The sequence below is a fragment of the Crocodylus porosus genome, unplaced genomic scaffold, assembly GCF_001723895.1.
Source record: "Crocodylus porosus isolate Cpor-Errol unplaced genomic scaffold, CroPor_comp1, whole genome shotgun sequence".
Taxonomy (NCBI): Eukaryota; Metazoa; Chordata; order Crocodylia; family Crocodylidae; genus Crocodylus; species Crocodylus porosus.
In genome coordinates this window covers 48,441,594-48,460,854 of record NW_017728950.1, presented here as the reverse complement: position 1 = coordinate 48,460,854, position 19,261 = coordinate 48,441,594, and the positions used below count along the sequence as shown (strand labels likewise).

Below are 19,261 nucleotides of genomic sequence, written 5' to 3'. Positions count from 1 at the left end.
CCTCCTGCAACTAACCTCAGCTCTGTGAGGCTGGTGGAGCCAACTGGAGTGCAGCCCAGTGGTGGGAGATGGGGGAGAGGGCTACGCTCTGAGCGGCTCCGTCAGCCCCACAGAGCTCAGCCAGCAGCAGGAGGACCAGTGGCAGAGCTGCTCAGAGTGCAGCCCTGGCTCTGAGCACAGCCCTGGCCAGTGGCTCTCCACTGCCTCCTGCTGCCAGGCTCAGCTCCATGGGGCTGTGGAGCCTCCCACCACTGGGCTGTGCTCACCAGGGCTGCACTCTGAGCAGCTTCGCCACTAGCTCTCCTGCCACTGGGCTGAGTTCTATGGGGCTGGCAGAGCCACTTGGAGCACAGCCCTAGTGAACACACCCAGGTGGCAGGAGGCTCTGCAGCCCCACAGAGCTGAGCCAGGAGGCAGCAGAAAGCCAGTGGCAGAGCTGCCTGGAGTGCAGCCCTGGCTCCAAGCACAGTGGCCAGTGGCTCTTCCCCACTTTCCACCACCAGGCTGATCTCCGTGGGGCTGGTGGAGCCGCTCAGAGTGCAGCCTGGCTGTGGGAGTGGCTCTGCCAGCCCCGTGAAGCTCAACCTGCCCTCCCAACATTGCCAGTGAGCGCCAAGAAGACCCCAATGTCAACCCTGCTCCAGCCCTAGATGCCACCTGCCTGATGCCACCTGCCTGCAGCCACTGGGTTGCATCATGCCCTGAACCCCTAGTATAACACAGCTCAGTGACTGCAGGCAGGCGGCATCCACTGCTCATGGGATTGCGGTAGGGGTGGCACCAGGCTCTCCCTAGTGCTTGGGGCAGGCCGCCATGATGGAAAGCTGCAGCCCAAAATTTGCTGTAGCCCTCCCCTCTGCCTGCCCACCCTGTGCTGCCACCATGTGTGGGCCTCCTGGGGGTTGTGGGCCCCCAGGTCCATGTGCAGGATGACAGGAGGTTGCCACTGCTGCCTGGGGCCAGGCTGTGCCCAGTGCTGGTCCCAGGTGACAGCAGCAGCCTCTTGTCATCCTGCATACATATCAGGGGGTCTGCACCCCCCAGGAGGAGTCTGGCACATCCCCACAGTGCTCCGTTTTGCTTTCAACTGTTTGAGGTACAGTTTCACAAAAACACTGCATTTATCTCCTTGGAACTTGGCAGGCCTCATGGCCTCAGAAGGTGCTACCATCCCTGCAATGTGCATCTGAATTAGGAAAGAAATGACAAAGTTATAGGCATTTTCATGATTTCCCATTATAGCCTATAGCCTATGGCAAAATGTCGAAGCGCGTCAAAACAGCGAAACAGTTTCAACTAAATGAAATGGAACAGTGCTTTGAAACAAAATGAAATGATGAAATGAAACACTGTCCCTTCAAAACAGTGAAATGGAAGTTGAAATGAAACAGTGCTGTTTTGCACAGCCCTAATAACTACCCACCTGGGGATTTCCCAGTATGGAGCAATCCTGTAGTGATGTTTGAGATGGTGCAACTGACCCTGTGTTTCACACCTCCCGGTACATATGGGTATGGCCAGATCACTTCTCTAGACTGCAGTGGGGGCCAGACTACATAGTCCAAGAACTGGAGTGCAATTTTCTACTGGGTTGCTAAGAAGAGCCTTTGACAGCTTTCCTTATAAGAACTGTTTCTTAGAACTAAATCATAAAAGTATAAAACAGTGATTTTTTTATATGTTTTAAAAGTTGCCTCCAAGGCCTGTGATGACATTAACATCTTTTAAAAATTGTAGCAGTCTGAAGTGCCTAAAAGTACCTCCAAGTAATTAACAAATGTATTGTCCATATCCAATACAATAGAAACCAGGAGCAGTGGCTGAAACTGTTACATAGCTATTTTGGCTTTTCTGATGCTGAAGGTAGTGTACCTGTGTACTGGGATCTCTATCAGAGGAGATATTTATTTCAAGGCAGAACTACCTATATAGGAAACAAGTAAGGTACTGAAGAATTCTGTGAATACTTAGGTAGTTAGATATGGGAAAGACATATTGCCTCAAGGTTACAGTCCATCTGCATACCTCTCAGAAAATAGAAGAGACAGCCCCTATGTATAGGACATAACAGATGTTAAACTGAACCAGCACTTGGCCAACTGATGATGAAAAGTAACTTCCATTGAAATCATAATACATAATACTACAGTTTTACTACTTTTCCCTATGTTATCACTGTTCTCATGATATTTAATCTTTTTTCCTAAATCCCCAGCCCCTTTTGTCCTTTAATTAAGAAATAATCTCAACTCTTGGCTAAACAAGTGAGATTCTTGTCCTTGTGCTTTCAGAGAAAAGTTTGAAAAATTAATTGTAATGACTCAACCACTGGAAGGCAAATATGAAAAACTCCAAACTTATTATTTTTTTGAACTCTCATAATTTTAAGGTCAGTATCTTCACTTCCTGACATTTGGCTTGACTTTTGAATGCCAATGATTTATGAAACTGGTACAGCACCTCTTGACTCACAAAAGCATTTAACTCTTACCACAGGGAAAGCAGTTCAGTGAAAGATCATTTTCACCATTAAGTGAAATACATATTGGGTAGACTTTTTAATATTTGGCAAGTAACAGTCTTTATCGTATAACTAGTGCAAATTAAGGCTGTTACATCTGCACCCAAAAAGTCTCAGAATCTCCCAGAAAGACTGGGGAAAGGATTGATAAGATTTGTACAAAAACATCTACAAACTTGCTGATTATATGGATGGTAAAATCTGTGCCTACATTAGTCAGGTTGAAGTAATACAAATATACATAGCACTTTCCTGGTTTCCATTGCTTCACCAATGGATTTAGGTCACTTGGGGCCGGTGGGGGAGGAAAAAGCTAGTTAAGACTGCTTAAATAAACAAATATTTGAATTGAGTAATTTTCTTCAGGTTTTTTTTTTCTTTTCAAAGGAAAAAGGAAAGTTGGCTAATACTTTGTGTGTGCGTAAGCATGCATGCATGTATGTGGGGGGGAGAGAGAAAGTGTATACAAGTAGCTGTAAAGTCAATAAGGGCATGTCCAGATGAGCTTGCATGTGCCTCTTACAGCATCTCAAACCCTTTGAGATGCTGCGAGAGGCACATGTGGGAACAAAAAAAAGTTCCCTGTACTGCAAACTTGCAGTATGGGGGCAAAATTAGACCCCTGGATATCCAGGGGTCAAACAATTACCCTGGTAAAAAAAATGGCAACTGGAGGCTTGGTCCTCTATAGAGACACTCTGGTAGCCTGCCAGAGTGTCTCTGTGATTGGTCCGTTCCCTGGTTCTCAGGCACACTGCCTGAGGGGATTGGAGGGGGGAGGAGACCTTGGAGGAGGCCTTGCCCAGCCGCCATTCCTTTTCCCAGCTCTCTGTTCATTCCAGCAGCTCTCCTTTTGTTCTCCCTGCCCCCAGTCTCCCCACCCACACTCTCAGGAGGCTGGACATGAGCGGGGGAACAAGCAGGAGGCTGGAGAGAGCAGGCAAAGTCCCCAGCTCATATCCAGGGGCTTGTCTCTGGCCTCCTGCTCATCTCCAGCCCCCTGCTCCTTCTCCTGCTCATCTCCAGCCTCCAACTTGGTGTGGCCAACTTCCTCTGAGGCTGGAAATGAGCAGGAGAAGGAGTAGGGTCCTGGAGATGAGGAGGAGGCTGGAGACCAGCCCTTAGAGATAACCCGAAGACATTCCCTTGCTGTCTCCAGCCTCCTGCTCATTCCCTGGCTCATCTCCAGCCTCCCAAGGGAATGAGCAGGAGGCTGGAGACAGCCTCTGGAGATGTGTTGGAGACAGAGGAATGTTTCCAGTCTCCTGCTCATCTCTAGCCTCCTGCTAGTTCTCCTGCTCATCTCAGGTCTCCCAAAGCTGGAGACAAGCAAGAGAAGGAGCAGGAGACTGGAGACAAGCCCCTGGAGATAAGCTGGAGACTTTCCCTGCTCTCTCCAGCCTCCTGCTTGTTTTCTGCTTCTGCCAGTGAGTGGGGGGGCAGGGCTGGGAGAGCAAGCGGGGATCTGGGGGAATGAACCTCCTGCTCGTTCTTCTATTCTTTCCAGCCTCCTGCTTGTTCTCCTACACCTCTCCAGCCTCCGGAGGCTGGAGAGGAGCAGGGGAATGAGCAGGGGGTGGAGACCAGCGAAGGGGTTGTGGGGAGCTGTAGGCCCTGGAGGGGGCTTGGACCCTGCAGGTAGTGTAGTCCATGTGCTGTGGGGGGCTCTGCCCTGTGGGGGTCAGGGGACAATTGGAAATGTGTAGGGGGTGCACCCTCTCAGAAAAGGTACTGCCAACACCATCAGCAGCACCTGCAGGCAAGTCACTGCTTTCCACCCCATGGTGGCAGTGAAAGCCATCTCACTGCACCTGCAGTCCATGCTGAGAGATGTAGTTTCATAGTAGGGTTGGAAGGACCAGAGCAGATCATCAAGTCCGACCCCCTGCCATGGGCAGGAAGGAATTCTGGGGTCAAATGACCCCGGCTAGGTGATTATCTAGCCTCCTTTTGAAGACCCCCCCCCAAGTTAGGAGTGAGCACCACTTCCCTTGGAAGTTGGTTCCAGATCCCAGCCACCCTGACTGTGAACTAGTGCCTCCTGATATCTAGCCCGAAACTACTCTCCGTCAATTTATTGCCATTATTCCTTGTTACTCCCGGTAGTGCTCGGGGGAACAGGGACTCTCCCATAGCCTGCTGGTCCCCCTTGGCCAGTTTGTAGATGGCCACCAGATCCCCTCTCAGCCTTCTCTTGTGGAGGCTGAACAGGTTCAGGTCCCGTAGCCTCTGCTCGTAGGTCCTGCCTTGCTGCCCCCTCATCATGTGAGCAGTCCTCCTCTCGAGCCTCTTGATGCTGTCCACATCCCTCCTGAAGTGTGGCACCCAGAACTGGACACAGTACTCTAACTGCAGCCTGACCAATGTTGCATAGAGGGGAAGGATCACCTCCTTGGACCTGCTCATGATGTATCTGTGGATGCATGACAAGGTGTGGTTAGCCTTCCTGACTGCGTCCCCACATTGGTGGCCCATGTTCATGTTGGAATCAATAATGACACCTAGATCTTTTTCTGCCTCTGTGCTGATTAGAAGGGAGTTTGCCAGCCTGTAGGTGTGCTGCTGGTTCTTCCCCCCAGGTGCAGTACCTTGCACTTGTCAGTATTGAATCCCATCCTGTTCTCCCTATAACCTGTCTAGATCTAGTTGCAGCCTGTCCCTCTCCTCGTGATACATCCCAGACATACACAGTTCCTGGACATTCCATCTTTGGCAACCTGCTGGAGCTAGTGTACTGGGAGGGCCTGTCCTTCACCTTCCTGTCCCTGGGGTGGTCCTCAGGTGGACAGGCTTCAGCAGAAGGTGAGGGCTGGGGCAATGAGGCAGTTCCAGCAGGGACACAGCTGGGAGTAGGGGGAGTCCCTCTCCTTCTCCTCCCCCAGCTGCTTCCCCCCTCCCCAAGACTCCACCAAATTTGGTTGGGGGGCGCAGTCCCCTGACCTCACAGGGGGGCTGGTAGTTGTGGCTGGGGTGCCAGGGGACCCGAGTGGGGAGGGGTGCTGGTGGTAGGGGTACCCCTTTTGCCAATGGGACCTATGGATGCTCTCCCCGCCTGACCCATGGGACACTCATGATGCAAGGGCATAGCACTGGAAGCACTGCAGCCCCCCCAGCATATAGGAAATCCTCACTAGGTCCCCTGAAAAGGAATTATGAGGCTGCTGTCAGCCTCCAGCTGTGCTCCTGCCACCAGCTGGATCATGACCTGATGATGGAATAAGAGCACGTGGCACAGGCTGAGGTTTCAGCACGCCAGCGAGAGGGCCACCACTGAGGAGATAACTCTCCCCAGAGTTTGGAGATGGGGGAGCAGGGCCCAACTGGGGATATAAGGTGCGACAGAGCTGAGGACCACTCTGGTCCCCAGCTCTTCTAGGGGCTCGAGGGGGATGTACTCGCTCTCCACCATGAGCCCTCTCTCCACCACCGTTTGTACGGCAGCCTCTGAAGCATCGAAAAAGACCCCCTTGCCATGAAAGTGGGAGGCCACCGTGATCTTGGGGGCCCCCACTACCTGAGCCAGGGCCTGCACCCAGGTCTCAAAATGCAGGTTCTCCTGCCTGGGCAGTTGGCACTTTACCTCATGCCTATGGGAGAGTGCTGGAAAGGGGTCCCTGTTGCCTGAGCTGGAAGGACCAGTGGTGGAGTGTCCAGGCTCCGCAGCTGTGGGTCACCCTGCAGCTGCCTGTACATAGCTGTGGTTCCCCCTCTACATTGGTGGGACCAGGACTAGGGTCATGGATAGGCTGAGTGGGTGTGCCTGTTGGTGTGGCGCACCTGGCCCTTCAGGCATTGGTGGTCTAGGCTTGGGGGCGGAGCCCTTATCCTTCCCCACAGGAAAAAGGCTAAGCTTGGGGAATGTAGGGGAGGGGGAACACATACACACAGAGGCTGGGAAGACTCGAGCTGGCTTACTCAGCCACACAACAAACACCAGGGAAGGGGGAGTGGACCACAGGACTTACCACGCAACGGGAAAAACACATAGGGAAGGCTGCTGAGGCAGATGTTAAAGATGGCTGGAGCAGTAGAGGGACTTTGTTTGTTGGAGATCAGTCCAAGAGCCCCTCAGGCCTCCAGCCAGGCACTCAGCAGTATGGCACCAGGCAGGGAAACAAAGCAGGATCAGATGCAGTGAGGCAGCTGTGTGGAAGGGCAAAAGCAATCAGTGTATTAGGGAGTAATCCAGTGCAGGTATGGTATTGAGTGGTACAAGGTGGTGCAGCAGGGAATCTCCCTCTCCTGAGAGAGGGCAGCAGCAGAACAGATGGCAGCAACAGCAGCAGTGATGGCAGGAGCCATCTAGTACAGCCACTCAGGGTGTGTGACTCGTGAAAGTGGAGGTGAAGGTGGGAGTTGGCCTGCCAAGGCAGCTGGGGCAGGCAAGGCACTTTTATGCTCTGGCAGTGATGGTGGGGGAGGTGCCCACAGGCAGCGCAGGCTGCCTCCTGAGGCTGTCTCCCAACCACAGCGGCAGGTTGGGCAGCAGGCTGGAACAGGAATGCAGAAGGTAGAGTGTGTTGCTGGGGTGTGGTGCTGGAGTGCAGCGGGCCCTTCCCTAAAAGGAGGTAGCAGCATGCAGCAGAGGACACCCCCCCCCCTTGTTGGGGGCAGTAACAGCAGCAGCCCAAGGCAGGAAGGGGTGCAGCCAGCTTACCCTCAAAAGCTCTGAGAACAAGCTAGCAGCAGCCAGAGGCAGAAAGGGGCCTGGCCACCCCAGAAGCTCCTGAGACCAAGGTTGAAGCAAAGGGACAGGAAGGGTTGTCGCCAACTCCCTCCCAGAGGCTCCTCCCTCAGAAGCTCCTGAGGGCAAGTAGCCCTGAGTTGCTGGCCAGGGCAGGTTTTAATACTGCTGGGGACAGCACAGGTACTGGCTCCAGGCTCTAGCTCCCCCTGACTACAGATCCGAGAGGAGCCAGACAGGGTTATTTTGCCCCAAGTGGCACAACCTGCACAACAACCAAATGCATGTCCTGGCATGGGTGCTGAGGCAAAAAGCCCCACCTCAAATTTGTACTGCTTCTATTTGAGCTGCTGTAAGCACACACTTGCATGTGTGGACACGTCCTAGGAGTGTGTCAGGACTGTCAAATAGGGCAAGCAAATGTGTTTCTTATGTTGAAAATTATTTTGCAATGTTCTTTTCAGTACTGCTGCAGTAATCTCTGACAGCACAGTAGTCAGCTGAACTTTCTATATTTAAGATGGCCCTATTGGTGAACATGTCTGCATTTTGACCAGTATGTTTCTCTAACTGAAAAGAAGTGCCTGTGCCAAAGTTCATTCTTCACTGTACAGCATGAAGTACTGAGCCTTCTTGGACAGACTGCCTAACCTTTTTCTTTTTCTCCCTTTCTCCTCATTAGGACTGCCCTCCAGAAGCAGGAGATTTTCGTGCCCAGCAGTGCTCTGCTCATAATGATGTCAAGTACCAGGGACATTTTTATGAATGGCTTCCAGTCTCTAATGATCCTGATAACCCATGTTCACTGAAGTGCCAAGCTAAAGGAACAGCTCTGGTTGTAGAACTGGCGCCAAAGGTTCTCGATGGAACACGATGCTATACTGAATCACTGGATATGTGCATTAGTGGCTTGTGCCAAGTAAGCTTAAAGTTCTGATCCTTGAGTATTTTCTAATGAATTTTTGCCGTGCATATCTGTCCCTTATATATTCTCTCTTCCCTTCTTTGTTCCCTTCATATTTATGTAATTTTAGGTGGGGGGTTTAATATATGTTTATAATCACTACCTTTTTCATGCTTTCTCTAAAATATTGAAGGGAGAGTTGAACAAAGGAAAAATCTTATTGAAAAAAATTCCCCAAAAGAAAGGATTTAAGACTTCATTCTTATATATTAAAACCTTCTAAGGTCAAGGAAATTACCCTGCCTTTGCGGATTACTGATCAAAATGCTCTCTCAACAAGCCACAAACTACATTGTGAGCCAGAGCACAAGGCTGGGGAATCTTTCACTGATTTGTTCTGTAACTCTGGGCAAATCACTCAGAGAATATGTATGCCACTATGGCAGTGCACTATGCCAGATCACTCCCAAGAACACCCCACCTCCTGCTCCTACCTGCAGACTCCAAACCTATAAATTTGCCAGTAGGGTTACTCCAGGCTTAAGAACATAAAAACAAAAGAAGGAAGTGCCATACTTGGTCAGACAAATGGTCCATCTGGCCCAGTATCCTGTCTTCAACTGTGGCAGGAGTTGACGCTTTAGAGGGAGAGCACTGAACTGGGTATATCTGCACTGATCTATCCTCCATTCGTTACCCTCCCTGACATTCATCATCATTGGTTTAGAGATGCTGGGTCTCCCTAGTAACTAATCTCAGAGACTGGGGTTTCAGGTATAACTATGGAAGGACACTTCATAGTGTCTTTATTGGTACAGTTTCAAATTTAGGATATGCAAAGAGGAATATATGTTTAGGATGTGCTTGGGAACACATGGGGTGCATCCAGATGAGTGTGCATATGCCTCTTGCCCCATCTGAAACCCCTTTGAGATGGAACAAGAGGCACATGCGAGACCGAAAAAATGTTCCCCATGCTGCAAATTTGCAGCGCAGGGACAAAATCAGTTCTTCCTGGCAGTAGAAATACGTAGGCCCTAATAAAGTAATTTGACATGGAATAGTTCATCTATCTTTAAACAAGCATATTCTGTAGCAAAAAAAAGAAAACAAAGAAAAATAATAAAAATTTGAATATATGTGGAACTTCTTGTTTGGATGCTGAATGGTTTAGCTGTATAACAGGGCTCTTTGTTATTTAATTCTGCCCCTCTTATAGTATATGAAGTTACCCTTTTGTTTGAAATCATGTTTGTCATTTTTCATCACACTTCAATCAGCAGCAGCAGCACCAGCAACAACAGAGAGGGAGCCAGCTACTCTGAGCATGTGATAAAACACTTATTTTTTCACTCTGTTTTATGCAGTTCACACCTAACATCACAGCTTCTTTAAGGGGGTACACCATCAAATCAAAATCTTCTTTGCTTGTTTTTTTTTTTAAGTTAATTTAAAAGAGTTTCAAGTCTTACACCTGCTTTCCATACCCCTTCCTATCCCGTTTGTGGTTTAAAAATACAATTTCATAGCTTATAAAGTAGTTTTTCCTTCCTTGTTGTATGAGTGTCTCAGGAAAAAGAATAAAAATTGCTGTAAAATTCTGAAAGGAACCAAAAAGAACAGCAGAATATTTTTTTCTTTTAGCCCTAGCAAACTCTAGTACAGTGGCTCTCAATCATTTTAGACTCAGGGCACCCTTTCAAAAATTCCAGCTCTTAGCTTTCATTCATTTTTTGACTACAGCAAAATAATACAGCAGTTCTTCTGTTGCAAGAAACTCAAAAATATGCAACTGGTCAGAATGTTTTTAACACTATGCATTCCTACTTGAAATCTCTGAATGTGTCTTATGAATCATGTGTAGGTGTTTGCACACCTAACAGTACTAATGGTATATGAGACCCAGCATCACCCTTGAAAGGATCTTGCACAACACCTTGACTGAGAATCACTACTCTACTAAATCTTCTAGCAAATCGAAATAGATTGACTGTTTTGCAAGCAAAATGTTGTTTTTAATAACCATTCAGTCTAATTTATGTAGCTTCCTTTTCCTACAGATCCTCAGCACTGGCAGAATTCATAGGTCTCATGCTCTATCTGCTCCATAGTTTCTGTCTCCAAGCCTGAGTGCCCAAAGGCACCGTGTGATGTTCTCCAGGTGGAATTTCCTATACTTTTTGTCCTTTTTAATACCTTGAAGACCCAGCTAAAATCTGGGTTCCATTTGCTGTTCAGTAAATCTGCACTGCATAATAAATGCAATGTATTTTATAGATGTACATACACTATGATGTAACATATATCACATTATCATACTCTTTGAACAGAGAATTGAGATGTTCTTCAGTTGTAATCTACAATGTTTTATTCCACAATGTAGTGTCATATTTGTATTCTCCATATATCAGCCACCACCTTTCCCCATCCTTTCTGCATCCATGCAGTATGTTTCCTTACATTGTGGATTTTGTTCTTATCTGTCATCCCCATTGTAACTTATGGGACATTTTCCCTTTATCCAAACAAGCAGCTGCCTGTTTATTGAGTTCTCCCTTCCTTCACAATCTCATCTGGGAGCTGTGGTGGTGAGGACATTAAGATGCATGGTTGACAGTCCAAGAGGTTGTAAGCTTGAAGACGTAGAAGTGCTCATGGTGTGGTTCATCAGATTCCACCGAAATCTGTGAATTAATCTAAATAACTTGGCATGATAATATTAATAATTAAGATTTGTGATGTCAGATCAGAATGGGGACTTCCACAAAATTAACGAGAAGAAGGCAGGGCAAGGTAACACTTTAAAGATTAATTCATTAACATATGCTTTCATAGACAGCAGCCTACTTGATCTCAGATATAGGTTGTTGCCTATGAAAATGTGTATCTTCTTTAAAGAGTTATCCTGCCTTGCCTTCTGTCTGATTTCAGATTAACATAGCTTCAGATCTCTCTATGGACAACTAGTAAAGAAACATGTCCCAACAACATCTGGGGCCATACCCTCAGCTGATGCAAACCAGCATGGCTCTATTGACGTTACCTGAATGGACCAATTTAATATACTATATGGGATGAGCAGTTTACTTTCTCTGCCCATCTAAAACTACTGCTCTTTACCTCTGATAGCCCTATCTTATTCATATGTCTCTCACTTCAGCTCCAACCTGAAGAGTCCTGACTCTCTAGAAATGAAATGAAAGGACTTCTATGAGCTCTCTGAAAGCTTAGTGTGAACTCCCTGCTTTGGTGCATTTCCATCCCCTCTTACACTGATGTGCTGCCTAACATCTGGGCCCTAATGATCTTTTTGGTTAACTTACTTGCATTTCTGAATTGGCAGTGAAAGCCAAAAAGAGATGTGTACTGTGTGATTTGAGGTTTTATTTCAGATGTTTTACTGCAGCTCTGGACAATCAGTTTTGATAATTGTCACTGTGAAAAAACACAGTGAAGCCCCATTTTGAAGCTTACAGCATTTGGGGCTTAAAGGGGCAGCCTTTGAAAGCAAGTGTAGCTAGACGACTCCCTGTTGCCTAAATATCTCAAGAGGCACAAGCATGTGAATTATTTCATCAAGATTCAGGAAGCTGTTACTGATACCTCTGAAACAAGTCTCAAGGCATTTGGAAAAAATAGAGAACTGCAACATCTTGGCATAGTGCTCCTTTTTAGAGATGTGCTGGTGTGCATGCAGACACACAGGTCTGATGAGGTGCATACTTTTGATGTGGAAGAATTCAGTTAGACAGCTGCATATACATGCAGGCAGACAGCTGCTTGATTTTGTAAAACTGAAAAGAATCAAGATCTATGAGACCAAGTTCTACCTTCATTGACACTGCTGAAAGTCTGGAGCAATTCAACCATCATCTACAATTGTCCTGCAGTTGACAAACCTCCTCTTGATGAAAACAATCAGGCCCATTAGTGTTCAAGTCAGTGAAATGACTTTATATACCTCAATTGCCAGTATAAATGGTGGCAGCTTTTGGCACGTATAATAGATCAAAAAGCCAAATTACACTGGAAGTCTGAAGAGCCTCCCAGTTCCAGCTAGAGGCTTCAAACAGTGCTGTAAGGAGACGGCCCAGGAGTGGATAGAGATATGGGTTTTGTTTCTTCCCTTTCCAGTCTGTTGCTTACATTCCACTTCCCTGCTCTCAGTGTAAGAGTGAAATGCTCCCACAAACCACTGCCTCACCCTTCTCAAATTTAAATGTAAAATATATGTCAGTGCATTAAACTGTTCTTGATAGGACTACTCATACAATATCTAAACTGGTGCAATGTTTAATGTGGTTATGATCTGGAATAATACAAATACATGCTATTACAGCAGATACTGGAATAGATTTTCACCAGCACCATAAAATTCAGCTAGATTCTCTAAACCGTCCTTAGTCCAGTTCAATATAAGGTACGAACTGAACTGGATATAGAGAGGAAGGTGTCAAGTTACATGCAATTCTATCCTGTGCTTTTGTTCATATATAAAATGTATTTGGCATGAAGTATTATAACTTAATTTACTTGAATTTGAGAACTTACAAAAAAAAAAAAAGCAGTGAATAGTTACTGTATTTGGATCATAGAATCATAGAAAATTAGGGTCAGAAGGGACCTCAGGTAGTCATCTAGTCCAACTGCCTGTTCAAAGTAGGACTATTTCCAACTATCTCATCCCAGTCAAGGCTTTGCCTGTTCAAAGCAGGACCATCTCCAACTAGATCATCCTAGCCAAGGCTATATCAAGCTGGGTCTTAAAACCTCCAAGGATGGAGACTCCACAACCTCTCTGCGTAGCCTGTTTCAGTGCTTTACTACCTTCCTAGTGAGAGAGGCTTTCCTGATATCTAACCTAAACTTTCCTTGCTGCGACTTGAGACCATTGCTCCTTGTTCTGTTATCTGCCACCCCTGACAACAGCCTAGCTCCATCCTTTTTGTAACAAACCCTCAGGCAGTTAAAGGCTGCTATTAAATCCCCCCTCAGTCTTCTCTCTCCAAGCTTAATAAGTCCAGTTCCCTCAACCTCTCCTCAGAAATCATGTTTCCCAATTCTCTAACCATTTTTGTTTTCCTCCTCTGGATTCTCTCCGATTTGTCCACATCCTTTCTGTAGTGGAAGACCCAAAACTGAACACAGTACTCCAGATGTGGCTTCACCAGTGCTAAATAGAGGGGAATAAATCACTTCCCTCAATCTGCTGACAACACTCCTACAGTGCAGGCTAGTATGCTGTAAGCCTTCTTTACAACAAGGGCACACTGTTGGGTCCTATTCAGCGTATTACCCACTGGAACCTCCTGGTTCTTTTCTGGAGAGCTGCTTAGCCAGTCAGTCCCTTGTCTATACCAGTACATAGAATTGTTCCATCCAAAGTGCAGGATATTGTACTTTTCCTTATTGAACCTCATGAGATTTCTTTTGGTCCAATCTCCCAATCTGTCTAGGTCTCTCTGAACTCTTGCCCTTCCCTCCATCATAGATACTACTCCCCCCAGCTCAGTGTCATCCATAGACTTGTTGAGGATGCACTCCATCCCATCTTCCAGATCATTAATGAAGGTATTGAACAAAACCAGCCTAGGACCAACCCCTGAGGCACTCCACTTTATACCAGCCACCAACTAGACATAGAGCCATGGATTACTACATGTTGAGCCTGATGAACCAGCCAATTTTCTATCCACCTTACAGTCCATTCATCTAACTCATACTTCCTTAGCTAGCTTGTGAGAATGTTGTGGGAGACAATATTGAAAGCCTTGCTAAAGTGAAGGTATGACCGCCCCCCCACATCCACAGTCATCTCATCACAGTTATTGTTATTATATCACAATATATGCAGTAGATTACAGATCCATCAGTATTAAAATATTGGTTTCAATACAGGAAAGAAATAGCTTCTTTGTAAGGATACTGGCTGAAGGATAAAATAGGAATGTTTTAGGAGATGATAGAAAAACATTTTAATGAACATTGATGTCCATAATTATATAGGAGTATTGAAATGTCCAGGCTTCTCCTCTTCATTTTCACATACTTCACTCTGATTCTCTTGTTTTGCAGTCCTTTCTATGTCAAGATTTCTTTTTTGCTGGAATGGTATTTTTCCCTTTTGCCATATTGTTATCTTTGCTTGCTTGTGTGTGTATGTATATATGAGAAAAGGGAGACAGAATGGAGGGAGCACTGATTGTATTGGCACTGGATGTTCAGAAACAATAGCACAAGACTCCTACTGACTCTATTTGACCAATCACAGGTGATCATGTGGCATTACTTATCCATCTTCAGTTTGTAGCATGTACATATATTCTGCTTGGATATTTCTCAGTACAGGGATGAAGAGTTTCTTTTTTTCCTACACTGCTGTCCTGTATAGAGGTTCTTTCCATCAGTCTTGTTCTGCTTCCTTGTCAGCAAAGAAAATATTACTAATCAGGATAACACTGAAGCTTAAAAAATGCTTTCAAATGGTGTCTGGATATTATGGTGATTAGCACAATGTAATTGCATACTATGTTTTTCAAAAACTGAATTAAAAGAATGGCATTTAAGTTGCGAACTTAGCAAGCACTTGAAAAGTGGGAATGGAGCTTTCTTTCAATTGATCCCTGCCCTTTGCCTCTCCATATGGGCTGAGCCTGGCAAGTTGCAGAGTGAACAGCAGCAGTTAGCTGGCTCTCAGCTGAGGTAGGTGGGAGTGCTGCTAATATCAACAGTACTTTGCTCAGAGCCTTACCTCTCTTCACCTCCCCCCATGTCCTCAAACCAACTTGGAAGTTGGGGACTGGAGGCAGGGAAAGGAGTGTGATTGCCTAGCCCAGGGAATGCGCCCTCTTGTTCCCATACTGCAAAATCACAAATTGGATTGTAGCCAATACTGTCATATGCTGTTTGCTCCATCAATGCGCTGTTAAACACAAGGAACCATTACTTGCTGGCACAGTGTGGCAGTCATTTCTGGTCTCTATATTCCCAATCATTAATTCTGCATATTGTATATCCCTTGAACACTAACCAAAACTTAAGTTTCAGAGTATCTAAACCTAAAGATAATCATCCTTTGGTTGTTTCTTTTTATTCCCATGGCATGAATATCAGAGGTTCAAGAGTGATTGTTATCTTGTGCCCTGTGATAGTGAAGTGGAAATAAATACTCTCTGTTTTCTCAGTTCTCTACAAGGCAGGATTTGGGTTGTTGTTAGTGTCTGTTCATTTTTAGGGACTTCTCTCTCTTGTACCGACTTTTACTGTTGATACTTTTTCTTTTCTCAAGGTTCTGGCAGAAGTAGTGCAGGAACCAGCTTAAAATAGAAGTATTGAAAACCAAGTGCAGTTAGTTATATGTCTCAGTCTCCCATAATTCATCTGCCTCAGCTCCTTAATGGCAGTTGAATTTTCCCTCATAAATGGCAACTTTGACGTTTGCAACCTGCTCATTTCTGCAATATGGAGGCAGCAGGAAGACTACCTTTCCTCAACATTTAGGAGCCATTTTTGATGGGATTCATCTTTAATCAGTTTGACCTTCACTGAATATTCTAACACACTGCTTATGATGGAAGTGTGTGTGGGAGTCCAAGGATTTCATTTTCACAGAATAACTATTGATTTCTTGTGCTTTGATTTTTGTGTGCCCAACTGGAGGCATTATTAAGGGGCTACATTTTCAGAAAGCATTGAACACCCATAATCATTAATGACATTTGAACATCTAGACTACATTAGAACTCCAGGCTACATTGCTCTACTCACATTTCTTAGACCTCTAAAAAGTAGTTTGAATTTTGGCTTTCTTGTTGCAAATCATTGTTCTATTATGAAAAAAAAATGGTTTTCCTCAGTGCAGTGCACTTTCAGCACAGTTCGTAAAGTAGCAAAGCTGAGGATGTGACTGATGTTCTGATGAATCATGACCATATGCTTACACATAGACATTATGGTGCCAGCTAACGACATACATGTGGCATGGGGTAGCTGGAAGACAGCAGTTTTAGAAATAGTAGAGAAGTTATGGGCCTCTTATATGGAAGAATCTGAGTTGAAGTCATTAGTTTTCCCCTGTGCTCCAAGGCCCTGAGCTTACTTCTCCTATTCTGAGCCAACGGTGGTTGCAAGTACTGTAGAACGCAATGTACTCATACCTCTCAGTAGAATAAATACAACGTATCAATCTGAGCAAGTCATCTGTTGGCTGCCAGAGCCCCAAAGAGATGCATGTCAAGCCTCCTTTCATTAAAGGAAAGGTTTTACAATATTAAGTGTTGTAAAGATCCTCCTCAAAATCAGAAATAATTTAGAGACTCATGAGGGATATTGGCTCCACATGTTTTCCCAGGGTGCTGATGTTGAAGTCAGGGGCAGTGTTCCTCTCACCCTCTTCTAGTTTGGAAAAAGTTGGTCAGAACATGATGCACAGAAGGTTTATTTTCTGTGATGAAAGCCTGAAGTGTGTACTGAATGCTGCCCATATTCTGTAGTGGCTCAGGCTTAACATCTGTGCTGACGTGTCTTTGATGAGCAGCAGTTTTAAGAATTTCCAAAAGAAAGAGAGAAAGAGAGCTTGATCAAGCTCTCATTGACACCAACAGCAAATCTCTTTTATTTTAAATATGCAACATAGGGTTCATTGTCCATTAAAAGAGCTGTCTCTGTCTTCACCTTCCCTGTGTACTCATTCTCTTACAGCCTGAGGGTCAGAGTGGGATACTGTTTCTTAACATTACAGCATGGAGAATTTTATTAATGGCTTAGTGAACTAGAATTTCTTTCAAGCATTGGAACTATGGATACAGTTTGTTCCTCAAGAGTACAGATTGCTTGACTGAAACATCAGAATGCTTACACTGAAGTGCTTTCTGTCAGCTGTAGTACACTCCAGCAAAACCCACATTATCATCCGGGCAGAGGACTGTAACTCAACAAAAGAGCCCTGTATTTGAACAGAAAGCATGTACGCCCAACAGAAAAGAAGGCTGAGTGGTGATAACCAAATATGCCATGAAGTCATCACCGCTGACAAAGAATCACAGTCAATGTCAAGTGAAACAAGGACAAATTAAATGCTCTCACAATTTAGTTCTTCACAATGTGGAAGACCAGAATGAGACTAGAGGGCAGACTTCATTTAATTTACTTTCAGCTTCTCAAGGCACATTGTTCTCACGGTGTTGGAGACGAGTTGCCTTGACTGGCTTGTGGCACTGTATTTTCTTATGTCGGCTCCTGTTAGATCATTCTTGTATCTCCTGCTGGAAAATTTTTCCTTTCCTCTGGAAACCTAGCAACTTTTTCCCCCTCAAACAGCTGAATGAGTTAAATATCCAAGTGACTGGTAGTATTTCTAGAGAGGATATAAATAAATATTTCCATAATCATCTACTATGGCAGAGCTGCTCTTTTAATAAAAAGTTATTCACATTCTTCTCACTTATCAACACAAGCCCTAGCAGGTAACGCTTGGTTTCACTAACTGGGACAGGGGGAAGCCAGAGTCTTGTTTTTACTCTAATGAAGTGCAGATTCATGAAGCAAACTACAGCAAAAGGAAGAAAAAAGGTGAATGAGATGACTGAATAAAAGAGTTAATAAATGTGATAGAAGCCTTTCTTTCTTCCAGTGTAGGTTTTTCTCTCATTCCCTGCTTATAGGCAGTTTCATCTTTAAATTGTACTTCTTAAAGAATGTGGAAATTCAAGGCTTTCTTTACAACCAGAGAGCTAACTAGGTATGGTTCTTTGTCCCTAGATCCTTGTGCCCTTCTAAATAGACTAACTCTAGTGGGTAGGCAAACGCTATGCAGCTAGTAATAAAACAACCTGAAAAAACAACAGTTTTTTCCATGTAAAGTGGATTACTCTGCTTTTTTCCCCTCCATTTATCTTTTTCCCATAGCCATGGTTTTGACTTAACTCTAAATCTTTTAAAAACTAGGGCTTGCTTGGTAAATGCAGAGCTGCTGTATACAGAGGAGATTGTAAGAAAGGATATAGAAACACTTGAGAATTTCTAATGAATTCTTTTAACCACAATAACAATATTTTCTGGATTTTTTTTTCTTTTGGGTTCTTTGCCATTAATGACTCTGAACAGGTGAATCCCTGCATTTGGCTAGAGTCCCACAAAAGTCATGGTCTAGTAATAATAACGGTAATGATCATAAAAAGATGTGTGTAAAGTTCTTGGGGGACAGTCTTTTTGTTCTGTGTTTGTACAGTGCCTGGTACAATCAATTCCTGGTTTGTGGCGTGGGCTCCTGGGTGCTACAATAATGCAAAGAATTAATACTGTATTTTCTCACATACAACATGCCCTAAAATAAGCTTCATATCTTGGTTTTGAAAGGCAGAATGAACAAAAATGGTTGTGTAGTAAGTAATTGAATATCAGCAGCTAAGGACCAAGGCAGTTCTTTGTTCAGCTTCTTTTGCCCAGTTAAAGCATAAGCAGGGGAAACTGCTGTTACTATATCTCGTCACCAGTAATGCACACCTCAGTTTCCAGCAGCTGGGGTTTTTGTTTTGTATTTTTTGAGGTGGGGGAAGTGCGTGTTGGAAAATATGGTAATAACACCTCAAGGAAGAAAGAGGGAAATACTCCAGCTTAACTAAAAGGCAATTCACGTTTAAAAAATAATTGTAAAAATGATTACATGGAGTTCTATGTTTTTCTCACAAGAAATTCTGTGGAAAATGTGCTAACTTTTATATATTTCTAGTTGTCCTTGCAGATGCATCCTGCAAGGTTCCTTCCTTCCTGCCTGCAGTCACCAGTAATAAATCCCATGACAAAGGTTCTGCAGAAAGATTCTTCTCTCATTCTCACCAAAATATTCCCAAGACCTTTGATTAGTACACAGGTCCATTTGATCTCTCAAATCAAAACTCGATAACATGTCTCATCTTGCTTCACCAGAAGGAAATGAATCACAGTTCCTCCCTTTCTGCTGTATTGTTGGGTACATGCTTCAGAAAGTACTCCCAAATGTTTCTTCACATACTAAAATCTGAAGATCTGCCTCAAAGGTATTTGCAACCCTGTTTATTCACTTTCTGTGGATATTTGTATAAGCAAAAATTAGGTTGCCAGAATATTCATGATGAAAATAGTGGGAAATATTTATGTATGCACACCTGAAGGT

The 19,261-nt window shown here is 44.8% G+C and overlaps 1 protein-coding gene across 10 annotated transcripts in view; it reads left to right on the top strand.

Moving 5' to 3' along the window:
- Window positions 1–19,261, top strand: part of ADAMTSL1 (ADAMTS like 1) — a 639,880-nt gene that overhangs the window by 393,894 nt on the left and 226,725 nt on the right. For all 10 annotated transcript variants that reach the window (XR_002104654.1, XM_019554877.1, XM_019554882.1 and 7 more), the window contains one exon: window positions 7,888–8,124. Coding sequence is in view for 9 of the 10 variants with exons in the window: in XM_019554877.1 (XP_019410422.1) it covers window positions 7,888–8,124 (237 nt within the window). In the remaining variant the exon portion in view is untranslated. The remainder of the gene's footprint in view (window positions 1–7,887; window positions 8,125–19,261) is intronic.